The 13,139-nt window shown below is 42.4% G+C and overlaps 1 protein-coding gene across 5 annotated transcripts in view; it reads left to right on the forward strand.

The window, feature by feature from the left end:
- Positions 1 to 1,209: 1,209 nt before the first annotated feature.
- PDS5A (PDS5 cohesin associated factor A) overlaps positions 1,210 to 13,139 on the forward strand; it is a 128,763-nt gene continuing 116,833 nt past the window's right edge. For 3 of the 5 annotated variants that reach the window (XM_027103127.1, XM_027103124.1, XM_027103128.1), the window contains exons 1-2: positions 1,210 to 1,705; positions 2,561 to 2,741. In XM_027103127.1, the coding sequence (XP_026958928.1) occupies positions 2,601 to 2,741 (141 nt within the window). In that variant the 5' untranslated portion in view covers positions 1,210 to 1,705; positions 2,561 to 2,600. Of the gene's footprint in view, positions 1,706 to 1,815; positions 1,915 to 2,560; positions 2,742 to 13,139 lie in introns of those variants that run through there. The other 2 variants (XM_027103126.1, XM_027103125.1) reach the window with 2 other exon arrangements.

Here is a 13,139-nt window from a genome sequence, read left to right on the forward strand (position 1 = left end):
AGCAACTGTGGTGTGTTAGATTCCAAGATGATTGTTCCCTTGTGGAATACCTGAAAAACAATTCAGTGAGGGCAGCACCTATATTTTTTTTTAGAAAGAATTTTTAATATTTATTTATTTATTTGGTTGTGCTGGGTCTTAGTTGCAGCAGGCAGACTCCTTAGTTGCAGCATGCGAACTCTTAGTTGTGGCATGCATGTGGGATCTAGTTCCCTGACGAAGGATCAAACCCGGGCGCCCTGTATTGGGAGCGTGGAGTCCTATCCATGGCACGACCAGGGAAGTCCCAGCACCTATAATATTTTTAAGATCAAGCAAAGAATGTGGAAAAGACCGATGGATATCCATCAAGAATAATTTAAATAAATAATCGAATATAATTTTAAACTATGGTAGTGGTCAGTTTCAAGAGCTGCCTGCTATTTCACATTATTGTGTTCTTTTTTCAACTTCATTTTCGGAAATTATGTACGTGCTTCTGAGGTTCATCTGCTTCAATTTTCTTTTACATTAAACTGCTCAAACACCACTGCATTGGGCTTTCCTTTGGATGAAAGAAAGTTATTCTTCGGTATACTTAACACTTAAAAAAATGAATTATTCCATATTCACAAGAGCCATCTATCTAAATTGTAAACACGCTTATTTCTGGATTCCAGTCTCATAGATCTTCATTCTCCAGGTTTGGGAGTGGAGCCCAGGATCCTACGTTTCAGACCTTTCTTTAAGAACTACTCGACTCAATGCTATTTTCATATTTTGCTGCTTTCAAAATATTAATTTTAGGCATCTAAAGAGGGGAGGGCAAACTCTGGTGGCTGTCAGAAGGAACAAGAATGAGCGGCCCACGTTGTACCATGTTGCAAAACTTTTCCTCAGTTTGTAGATCCTCCGTCCCTGGGGAGGAAATCAGTTCATTTTCACCAAGTAATTCACCATTTTTCAACCATTTCCGTCCACGTCCCTCAGGATGAACCCCAAAAGTCATGAACTCATCTCCGCGGCATAAGATAAAGCCCTGTTCGTCCCGCTTGCCCTCACAGGGCCGCGGGGACCGGTTCGCTTCCCGCCAGCCGGGCTCCTCCTCCGCTCGCCTTTTGGGTCTAGTCCTCCCGGAGGCGTTCGCCGAGGCAGGTCTTGGCGCCAACCGGGTGGCGGCGCTGTCTGCCCCGCGCGCCACCGCCTCAGGCCCGAGGGAGGCGGAGGCACGGCCTGCGGAGGAAGGGGCGGGAGCGAGGCGCGCGCCCTTCTCTCGCGTGCTCCCGCACCGCTCGCGTGACCGACCGGTGGGTGCGAGAAGCGCCGGCTGCCCGGAGCACGGACTGCCGGGCGCGCGCCGCTGCGAGGGGCGTCCGGGTCCGGGTTGGCGGACCCGGCCGGCGCGAGGTGCCGGCTGGCGGGCCCGGGGTTCCGGGGCGAACACACGAGCACACGCTCCCGGAGGAGCCTTTTCCGAGGCTGCTCTTCCTCGGCCAGACGGAGAGCGGCAGTGTCTCCCCGCCCAGCGCTCACTCGCCCCGCGTCTCCCCCCGCGGCGACTGCTCCTCCTCGGCACCGCCAGCCCCAGCGCCGCTCCGGGGCGGGCGGCGGCGGCGGCGGCGGGACCGGCGGAGCCGCTTTGTGTGCAGCCCGGAGAGGGGCGGCGGCGCAACCACCTGACAGAGGCCCGGGCGCTCGATGCACCTTCCGCCCGCATGAGGAGGAGGTAAAGGCGGCGGCGGCTCGGCTCCCGCCCTCGGCTGGTGGAGGGAGGGGACGGAAGGGGAGACCGGAGCGGGTGGGGGGTGGGGGCGCGGGACCGAGGCCCGGCGGGGCTGCCCGGAGGTGCCGGTAAGGCCTCGGCGGCGCCGAGTGGCCGGGGGCGAGAGAAGCCGCCGGGGAGCCTCAGCCGAAGTTGAAGGAACAAAATGTGAAGTGCGGAGCCGCGTCAGCCGCTTCCTGGCTTGGGGTTCGGGGTGGAGGGCGGCTTGTTTTCCCCTCCCGCGGGGGTGGGGGAGCGGGACACGGGAGGGGCGGGAGCGTGGCGGGGACGCCTGGGGTTCAGCAGCTCTGCCCGGCAAGGGCGTTCGTCCCCGGGAGACGCCGCTGCGTGTGGGTCCGGTTGGGTCCCTAGTTTTGCGGCCTAAGCCGAGCCCTATAGGCCTCGCGTCTCCTTTCCCGGAGGGGACCGGCCGGGCGGGGACTCGAGGCTTCTCTCTGACCGAGCGGGGGCTTTAGGGGTTTTGCCGGGCTCTCGAAGCCGCCAAACTTCGGACTTCGGTGTTTGGGGGTGGATTTCATTGTGAAAGGAGGACTGGGAAACTCCTGGCGCTGCCCGGGGCTTCCCGCGGCCGCCGGTGCCAGAGAGCCCAGTGGGCCCGGTGTTGGAGGGGCCCGCGTGGGTGGGCGCGGCGCGGCGGCCGCCAGGATCCAAGCCCCGGGAAGGAGCGGGTGGCGGGGCCGCCGCGAGTCCCCGGCCTCCCGGGAGAAAGGGCCCTTTGCAGATTAGAGATTTTTGAAATGAAAAAAGAGGTTACAAAGTCGTCCCTTTCCCGCTGAACTTTTGTTTTCTGACCGATAGAGGCCGGTAGAGGACTGTGAAAGAAAAGTTGTCCCCCAGGATGGACTTCTCGACCGCGCAGCCCAAGCCTGCCCCTGCCCTCTGTGGCGTTGTGAGTGCCGACGGGAAGATCGCTTACCCTCCGGGGGTAAAGGAGATCACCGACAAGATCACCACCGACGAAATGATCAAACGACTGAAGGTAAGCTCCTCTGGACCGAATGTTCACATTTCAGACGTTTGTGGTAGGAGGTGCTCTCTCCTGTGGTATTACAGCTCTGCTGGGCCTGGCCTTTAAGAGTTTCACTGACCAGGGCTTTTTTTTTTTTTTTTTAGATATTTTACGTTTTCTCTTTTACCGCCTCTGAAAGGTATTGTTCTATCTTGGCTATATCTTTGAATGGTGATTTCTGTTAGGGGCATAACCATTATGGGAAATTAGAAGGGTGTGTGTGATCTTTTTTAATCTTACTTTTTTTTTAAAGTGTAAGAATTCGAGTATTTTTTTAAGTTTTTTTTTTTTTTCCTAGAAATATTTACGAGAATACTATTCAGAGTAGCTTGCAGCCTTAAAGGTAGGCAGTAATTTGCTTAGGAAGGTTTTCATCAACTTCTGAGGAGACTGATTTATCAAAGCACAAAAGGCATTTTAAAAATTATCACAATTTTCTGGGGCTTCCCTGGTGGCGCAGTGGTTGAGAGTCTGCCTGCTAATGCAGGGGACACGGGTTCGAGCCCTGGTCTGGGAGGATCCCACATGCCACGGAGCAACTAGGCCCGTGAGCCACAACTACTGAGCCTGCGTGTCTGGAGCCTGTGCTCCGCAGCAAGAGAGGCCGCGATAAGTGAGAGGCCCGCGCACCGCGATGAAGAGTAGCCCCCGCTTGCCACAACTAGAGAAAGCCCTCGCACAGAAATGAAGACCCAGCACAGCCAAAATAAATAAATTAATTTAAAAAAAAAGAAAAAAAAATTATCACAATTTTCTAACATCCAGAAGCTTAAATATGTATATAGTATGGTTAAACTTTGACAGAAGGTACTGACTTTTCAAACTTCAGGCTTGAAGTAAGGTGATGATTTATGCCCACATGTTCAGAGGGGTTTGTATGTGTTTGTTTGTTTAAATATTTATTTATTTGGCTGTGCTGGGTCTTAAGTTGCGGCATGCGGGGATCTAGTTTCCTGACCAGGGATCAAACCTGCGCCCCTTGCATTGGGAGCACAGAGTCTTAACCACGACCACCAGGGAAGTCCCCAGAGGGGTTTTAAGAGAGAGTGATTATGGCTCTTTTTATGAGTCAGTGTATTTTTAAGCATGGTGGTCCTAATGTCAAGGTTGTAAGTTTCAGCCTAAGTTAATTTTTTGCTTTTTGTTGCATGGACATAGATTGTGGATACAGCCTTACAAAGTAAGTGCTGTTCTTGTTAAGGGATCAGCTTGATGCAGTGTTTCTCAACCAGGACATGTTTGACCCCCAGGAGACATTTGGCAATGCTGAAGATGTTTTGGTTGTCACTTTCGGGGCTGGATTGGAACAGGGTAAGACTGGAGACAGGGAGTCCAGCTAGGAAACTGTTAACAGTAGTCTAGGTCAGAGATGTTGAAATCATGAAGTAGGGCTATGATAGTGGGAATAGAGTGATAGGGAACGTTACAAGACACATTTCAGTGTTAGAATCAATCAGAGTTGGTGGGAGGTGAGGGAAGAAACGATGTTGACACTTTGCCAGTCTTCACCTTGGGCACTTGGTGAAATGTATTTTAAGGAATAATCTTGCCCCTTTGCTTTTAGAACTTATAGTGTCTAGTAAATGTTTACCATGTTATGAGTGATTAATATTTAAAGTATTCCTGTAGTTTATTGTTAAAAATCTAATTGGATTCTGCGGTTTGTTGCCCCTTTGGAAGGAATGGGACACAATGCCGTCCATTAAAATAAACCTTGATACTAAAGACTGTACATAAAGTAGGGTGCTTAATTGATGCTTCTTAAGGTTATATTATTGTTCTTAAGTGTTCTGAGATGCTGAAATATGAATTATGAAATATAAAGCTAAGTTAAAAAATTTATAGGTCCTTTAATTTTTATTTTCATATTAAGAATATCAAAACGTTGAATTCTAGTGATGGATAATCTGGTTAAAAAAAGAAAAGTTATGACTGTATATACATCTTCCATTTGGAAATAGATTAAATATCAGAAATATTGTTAACTAGAAATTGACACCAAGTCTAGAATGAGCATATGGTTAGAATATTCATTTTTTATGAGTTCTTTTGGAAGTTAAATTTGATACACATATTAACAAATTTGAATGTCCTGTTGCTAAAATTTTGCTTTTCTCAAGAATTATGATTCTGTCTTCCTCCTGCCTTTCTAAGTCGATTTTGACTTTGTACATTTTAGGGATCCATGTTTAAAGTATTACTGTCTCGTTGGAAGTATAGGTTTCAAACAGTGTTTAACTGTTTTTTTGATAACTTTGGTGTTATTTGTGGATAAATTTTATAAATTCGGTAGTTTGTTAAAATACAGTAACAATGTTCCAATGCTGTATAAATACAAAACCGCTTAAAGGCAAGTAAAATCTTCGTTAATGGGGCTTCCCTGGTGGTGCAGTGGTTAAGAATCCGCCTGCCAGTGCAGGGGACATAGGTTCGAACCCTGGTCCGGGAAGATCCCACATGCCACGGAGCAACTAAGCCTGTGTGCCACAGCTACTAAGCCTGTGTTCTAGAGCCCTCGAGCCACAACTGCTGAGCCCACGTGCCACAACTACTGAAGCCCGCACGCCCAGAGCCTGTGCTCCGCAATGAGAAGCCCACACACTGCAACGAAGGGTAGCCCCCGCTCGTCGCAACTATAGAAAGCCCGCGTGCAGCAACGAAGACCCAACGCAGCCAAAGTTAAAAACAAATAAATTTAAAAAAAAAATCTTGGTTAGTGGAATTCAGAGATGTTTGGTCCATTTTGTTCAGTTTTCAAGACTGGAACGAGCATTTTTACAGTGGAACCATAATTTTAGAGTTAGAATGATTCTAAAAGAAATTCTGGAACTCCCTTTATTTCACAGATAACAAACGTTAGACCCAAAGTGGCCAGGTAACATTTACCAAGGTCAGCCATAGGACAGGTTAGTGGCAGAGCCAGGGCAATAGCATCATGTATCTTTTTATTCTTATAGCTGCTTTCTTCTAAGGAATCTAAACAAAGTTGAACAAAGAAGTTGTGATTTTTATTATGCAGTTGAAAACAGTAAAGTGAAAAGAGAAGGGAATCAATGAGAGTTAACTTGGTCTTTTGCAGGGAGATATGGGACTTTTTTTTTTTTTTTTTAACATTAGAAATTATTGTGATGCTTTGAAGCTTTCTTGAAAATAATTCTTAGAGTATATCTTTGGAAGAACTTAGACATACTTTTGTATTTTAGAAGTTTTAATTTCTGTTTCCAAGGAACTACTTTAAATATTTTTATGTCCAGTCACACTGGCCTTCTGTCAGTTCCTTGAACATGCCATGCTCATTTCTGTCTAGACAGATTTAGAATTATGTAGCCCATATACGTACTCTTCCTCCCAGTTCATTAAGGGAAGTCTCTTAGATTCCCTGTTAATATATTCTTTTAATTCCTTCATATCACTTATTACAGATGTGATATTACATTTATGCATATGTTTATTTGGTTTGTCTCCCCAGCTTCTCTGTAAGCTTCATGAATATAGGTATCACATCTGATTGCTTAGTTTTGTATCCTCCCAGTGCTAAGTTTAATACCTGGCACATAGGTTCTCAACATATATTCCTTGAATGAACGAATGAATTCTTTGGTTTTTTTTTTTTTTTTGGCTGTGTTGTGTCTTCTTTGCTGCTAGGGCTTTCGTGGAGCGGGGACTACTCTTCGAATACTTTGTATTAATACTGGTTTAGACAAATATTTTTATTTTTGAAGATGAAGGATAATTTGAAAATATTTTGAATTGCAGCTAAGTACTTTATCTGAGATTGCATACTAGAGATGATAACACAGATATTTAGAATTTTAGAACCAGAAGGTAGCTTAGAGTTTATTTCATTTTGTTCTAATTTTCTGGATGAAGAAACTGTCTCAGAGGTTGTGACCAACCCTAGTCACATAAAGCTGAAAACCATCATTAACAGTTTTGTTATTTAGATAAATTACAAATATATATTAATTGGCAGAAATATTAAAATTCATACAAAGGCTGTTTGCAAGGATAGCAGACATTTTAATACCAATGTTATATTAAGCATCAAGATTTCATTAAGGATTCTGAAACTAATGCAAATCATGTCTGATAAGTTTAATAAACAAGATACACCTATAAACAGTGTTATACAAAGTTCCATTAAGTGCTTCTGCCCACAGTTTGTTATACACAGTCTATCTCAGATCATGTATTACAAAGCTGTGTGCTACACACTTTTTTTTTCTTCCTTTTTTGCTATTTTGGAAGTGGGAAGCCCTTGAAAGCCTTCGTTTTTAAAGGGAGGGATTAGGATGAAGTTTGTTACTATATCCATTTCTTATTATCTGCTCTCAGAGTTCAGTGCCCCAGACAGTTCTCTAGCCACAACTCCATACCCAAACCTGCCATATTCATTCTGTCACAGAATCAAATCAAAATACTTATTACCTTGGTGCTAAGAATTAGGAAAAATTAAATAATAGGGTTTTATTGTTCTGAAAATGTCCCCCACTTTTCTCCCACTAGGTGTTACTTCTGTGTTTTCTTTGTATTTTTCTGTAATCTTTCTCTTTCTGTCAGCCATTCTCCCTCTTCCACATGCTCGTGCTTCTACTTTCTATAGTCTGGCCTGTTGGATAGTTCAGTAGGAATTGGGGTATGGTGAGCTTGATTTAGGTAGGACATCTCCCTTTTGCAATCAAACCTAGGTTGGAAGAGGGGAGGAATAGATTAGGGGCAGGAAGGCCATGAATTCTTTCATTTTTCTTCCCCTCAGGTGGACCTCAGAAATACTTGATTTGTTGTAATTATTTTCACTTGCATAAATGACTTTTATTTATCCCTAATTGCCACATAGTATGCTAATTTTGCTCATAATTCAGTATGTAATTTCAAGTCTGAATTTTGTTTATATCTTTTACTTTAATATTTGTATTAATGCAGAAGATTCTCCTAAGTAATTAAGAAGTTAAATGGAGAGGCAAGATTTCTTAAAAGGAAGTCCTAAAATATAGCCAATATACATTTGTGAAGTAATACTTCATGCAGCACAGCTTTTATTTTATTTATTTATTTATCTATCTGTTTATTTATTTATTTTTGGCTGTGTTGGGTCTTTGTTGGTGCGTGCAGGCTTTCTCTAGTTGCAGTGAGCGGGGGCTACTCTTTGTTGTGGTGCGCGGGCTTTTCGTTGCGGTGGCTTCTCTTGTTGTGGAGCACGGGCTCTAGGCACGCAGACTTCAGTAGTTGTGGCACACGGGCTCAGTAGTTGTGGCTTGTGGGCTCTAGAGTGCAGGCTCAGTAGTTATGGGTGCGTGGGCTTAGTTGTTCCACGACATGTGGGATCTTCCCAGACCAGGGCTCGAACTGGTGTCCCCTGTGTTGGCAGGTGGATCCTTAACCACTACACCACCAGGGAAGCCCCTACCATTTTAATCATTTTTAATTGTACAGTTCAGTGCTGTAAGTACATTCACATTGTTGTGCAGCCTCATCATCCATCTCCACAACTTTTCATCATCCTTAACTGAACTCTGTACCCATTAAATTATAACTCTATTCTCCCCTTCCCCCAGCCCAGGCAACCACCTTTCTGCTTTCTGTCTCTATGAATTTGACTACTCTAGGAGCCTCATATAAGTGGGATCATACAATATTGCTGCTTTTGTGACTGGCTTATTTCACTTGGCATAATGTCTTCAAGGTTTATCTGTATTGTAGTATGTGTCAGAATTCACGTGTATAACATCTGTTTATCCTTTCATCCATTGATGGACACTAGGGTGACTTCTGCTTTTTGCCTACTGTTGGTAACTTTTCTTACTATCTCACAGTTTTGTGGATTAGAAATTTGGGCAGGGCTTGGCTTGATTATTCTGCTCCACATCGCATACTGGGCTCACTCACTGGTATTCAGCTGGTGATTAGACTGGTGAAGTATATACACACTGGCTTCTCTCAAACACTTGGTACCTCAGTAGGAACAGTGGAAAGACTGGACTCAGCTGGGCCCTTCTTCTTGTCTATGATGTAGTGTTAAGGTTTCTCCACATGGTCTCTCCAGCAGGGTAGTTGGGTTCAGGGTTCCAAGACACTATGGAGGAAGTTGCCAGTACTTTTAAAGACTTTATTCAGAATTGGCAGTGGCACTTCTACCTTACTCTACGGTTTAAAGTAGTCATAGCACAGCTGACATTCAAGGAGAGAAAATTTGACCCTACTTCTCAATGGAAGAAGTAGGAAAGAATTTGTAGCCGTCTTTAATCTACTACAGGAGCTCTCATGGTAAGTCAAAGTGTACTATGTAGTTATAGTCATACATTTGTAAAACATTTAATCTCAAAAACAACAGTATATATTTGCAGCCAATTTGCTAGATTTGTAAAATTTATTTTAAATACTCTAAGAAAAAAATTGTAGGAACTTTTTTACGTGCTAGTTATGGAAGAATTATGGGGGAGGTTCATGATTTGATCCTAGAACTTGTTTCTTACACTTTTTGAATTTTTACTAGAAAGTATCACTGGCCAATCATAATGATGATTCCCCCTTCTCTCTTTTTCAAAAAAAATCCATTTTAACTTCTTATTTTGAGACATTTTATCCCTCTAGAAAAGTTGGAAAAGTTGTACCTTCAACAGTCATCCCTTCACTTAGATTCACCAGTTGTTAACATTTTGTTACTTTTGCTTGCTTTAATTTTTCTCCAAACACACACACACAGAGGGAGACAGATGTAACATACATTTTTGTTTGAGAGTTACTTGCATCTGTCATGACATTCCACCTCTGAATGCTTCAGCAGTCTTCTTAGAACAAGGATATTCTCCTACTTTATAACAATTATCATTATCACACTCAAGGAATTTAACATTGATACAGTGATATCTGTTATGCTATCCATAATAAAATTCCCTCAGCTGCCCTAAAAATGACTTATTAAAAGTTGAATTTTTCTTCCTCTATCCAAGTTGCAGTATAGGATCACATGCATTTATTACGTCTCTTTTGTCTGTTTTAATCGAGAAAGTCCTCTCATTTTCTGGGGGTGTGTTGTTCATGACATTTTTTGAAGCATTTGTCTTATAAGAGTTCATAATCTGTTTTGTCTTATTTCCTCATGCTTAGATTCAAATTGAACCTTTTTTGGCAAGTATACTACACAATCGGTGTTGTGTAGTTCCCTTAGCATCATATCAGGAGACATATAATGTCATTTTGTCCTGTTGGCTTTGCTAAGTTTGATCACTTGTGTACAGCTCTCTGCATTGTAAAGGTATTTCCCTCCCTTTGCAATTAATAAGTAATATTCAGGGTAATAAATAGTTTTTAAGAATAATTTGTTTTCCAACAATTCTTACTCAACTGTTTTAGCACCCACTTTGGTGGTTATAAAATGTTGCCTTGATTGATTGATTGATTTGGTTTTTTTGTTTGTTTGTTTGTTTTTGGCTGTACGCGGGCCTCTCACTGTTGTGGCCTCTCCCGTTGCAGAGCACAGGCTCCAGACGCGCAGGCTCAGCGGCCATGGCTCACAGGCCCAGCCGCTCCGCAACATGTGGGATCTTCCCGGACTGGGGCACGAACCCTTGTCCCCTGCATCGGCAGGCGGACTCTCAACCACTGCGCCACCAGGGAAGCCCTTGATTGATTGATTGATGGCTGTGTTAGGTCTTCGTTGCTGCTCATGGGCTTTCTCTGGTTGTGGCGAGTGGGGGCTAATCTTTGTTGTGGTGAGCCGGCTTCTCTTGTTGCAGAGCATGGGCTTCAGTAGTTGCGGCGCACGGGCTTCAGTAGTTGCAGGGCATGGGCTCAGTAGTTGTGGCTTGCAGGCTCTAGAGTGCAGGCTCAGTAGTTGTGGAGCACGGGTTTAGTTGCTCTGCAGCACGTGGGATCTTCCTGGACCAGGGATGGAACCCGTGTCCCCTGCATTGGCAGGCAGATTCTTAACCACTGCGCCACTAGGGAAGTCCCAACAATTGGTTTATTTTTTTCTGTTTGTATTCAATTTTATATGTATATACACATACATACATACATTCACTCTTGTGGACTGGACTCTTCATTTCTACTGACGAGTATTATCTTTGCTTGATTTTTTTTTTTTTATTGTGGTAAAAAACATAACAAAAACCATCTTAACCATTTTTAAGTGTACACAGTACAGTAGTGTTAACTATATGTACATTGTCAATACTACAGATCTCTAGAAGGTTTTCATCTTGTAAAACTGAAACTCTGTACCCACTGAACAACTCCCTTTCCCCCATCCCCCTCAGCCCTTAATGACCACTTCCTGTTTCTAGGAGTTTGACTACTTTAGATACCTCACATATAAATGTGGAATCATATGGTATTTGTCCTTTAGTGACTGGCTTATTTCACTTAGCATGAAGTCCTTAAGGTTTATCCATTTTGTAGCATATGACAGGATTTTCTTCTTTTTTAGGGCTGTGTAGTATTCCAGTGTATATATCTACCACACTTTCTTTATCCATTAATGGAAGTTTAGGTTGCTTCCACCTTTCAGCTATCATGAATAATGCTGCAGTGAACATGGGTGTGTGTATATCTCTGAGATCCTGTTTTCAATTCTTTTGGATATAGCTGGGATTGCTGGGTCATATGATAATTCTATTTAAACATTTTTGAGGAACCCCTTCATACTGTTTTCCATAGTAGCTGCTTCATTTTACCTTTCCACCAGTAGTATACAAGGGTTTCAGTTTCTCCACATCAGTGCTTATTTTCTGTGTTTTTGATAGTGGCCGTCCTAACAGGTATGAGGTAATGTCTCGTTGTGGTTTTGATTTGTGTTTCCCTGAGGACTGGTGATGTTGAGCATCTTTTCATGCTTACTGGCCAGTTGTGTATCTTATTTAGAAAAATGTCTATTCAAGTCCTTTGCCCATCTTTTAATCAGGTTATTTGTTTTATTGTTGTTCAGTTGTAGGAGTGTGTGTATTCAGTTTTAGGAATTACATTGTTCGTTCTTTTTATTTAATTCTACATGGTTCAAGAGTCAAAACTATAGAAAAACTTACACTTCTGGAAGTCTTCTTCCCATCTTTATCCTTTTCACTTCATTTCCACCCACCTCCCCTCTGTAGATAATCATTTTCATTAGTTTCTGGTTTATCCTTTCTGTGTTACCGCCCTTCTTCTTAAAAGATAAACTACTATATATACTCTATTGTGCTTTGCTTTCTTCACCCAATATGTCTTGGAAATCACACCATATCTGGAAATGTCTTTAAATTCATTTTCATGGTGTTATAGTATTCTATGTGTAGATGTGCCATAGTTTACTCAACTAGGCTCTCATTGTTGATTTGAGATTGCTTGTAATATTTTCCTATTACAAGTAATGCTGAAGTGAACAACCTTGTTACACATTGCTTTGTATTTGTGGAAGTGTATCTTTAGGGTAAGTTCCTAGGATTGTTGGGCAAAAGGGTACATTTCTGAGTTTTTGTTAGAGGTGGTCATATTCTCCTTCATATGGGTTGTACCATTTTGTACTTCCACCAGCAAGTATAAGAGTGTCCAGCCTCTCAGTAAGGTATTGTCAAGTAATGTCTACTTTTAAAGTAGCAAATTGGCAAATTAACTCTTGCCCCAAAAAGCCATTTTATTGCCTCCTGGCAACAAGAGAAGTTCTTTATGAGAATGATTAAATATAAGTGCTCCATTGAGGTTCAAAAGGATAAGAACCCTATTTAGATTTCCTTAGAAACTCAAAAGGAATTGAGTGACTTTTTTAGTATGTTTAAGGAAATGAGGGTGGGTGGGGTAGAGATGGAGACAGAATTTTAGGAACAAAGATGATGTTGAAATCATCAAGCCTCACTTAGGTCTTTATTCAAGACCTTGAGTTAAATAGAAATGAGGTGAAGGCTTATTATTAAAAATCATAAATGAAATAAATAACGGCATTGGCATGTAAAATGCCAGTGCCGTGATTTATTTTCCAATTATCAGAAATCTGTAGATGTCCAAGGGAAAAAGTGCTTTGTGTTCACAGTAGGAGAATAGGCTTAAAGCGTTAATGAATTTTGTTCCTATTAGCTTCTATTTTCAGAGTTAATTATTTAAATTAAATACTACTTTGACTGAGGTTGTTGGCATATGGAAGTATGTCCAGTTGAATTCACTGGTCAGAAAGATAAAATGAGTGGAGTTTATACATGATATAAAAGCATAACAAGTTTTTATTTGCTGAAGACAACAAATCGAGACGTTTCTAGATAACGGTTGTGATAGAAATCTAAACACAAACATAATGAAGGAGTTTACTAAATTTCTTTCCCTTGCTGTTGGCATTTGGTCTTTTACATTAGTACAGATCTTCCCAACTGATACTCTACACAGTTGTAAGTATGCCTAAAT

The sequence above is a fragment of the Aethalodelphis obliquidens genome, unplaced genomic scaffold, assembly GCF_003676395.1.
Source record: "Aethalodelphis obliquidens isolate GAN/ISIS:26980383/991018 unplaced genomic scaffold, ASM367639v1 scaffold6, whole genome shotgun sequence".
NCBI lineage: Eukaryota > Metazoa > Chordata > Mammalia > Artiodactyla > Delphinidae > Aethalodelphis > Aethalodelphis obliquidens.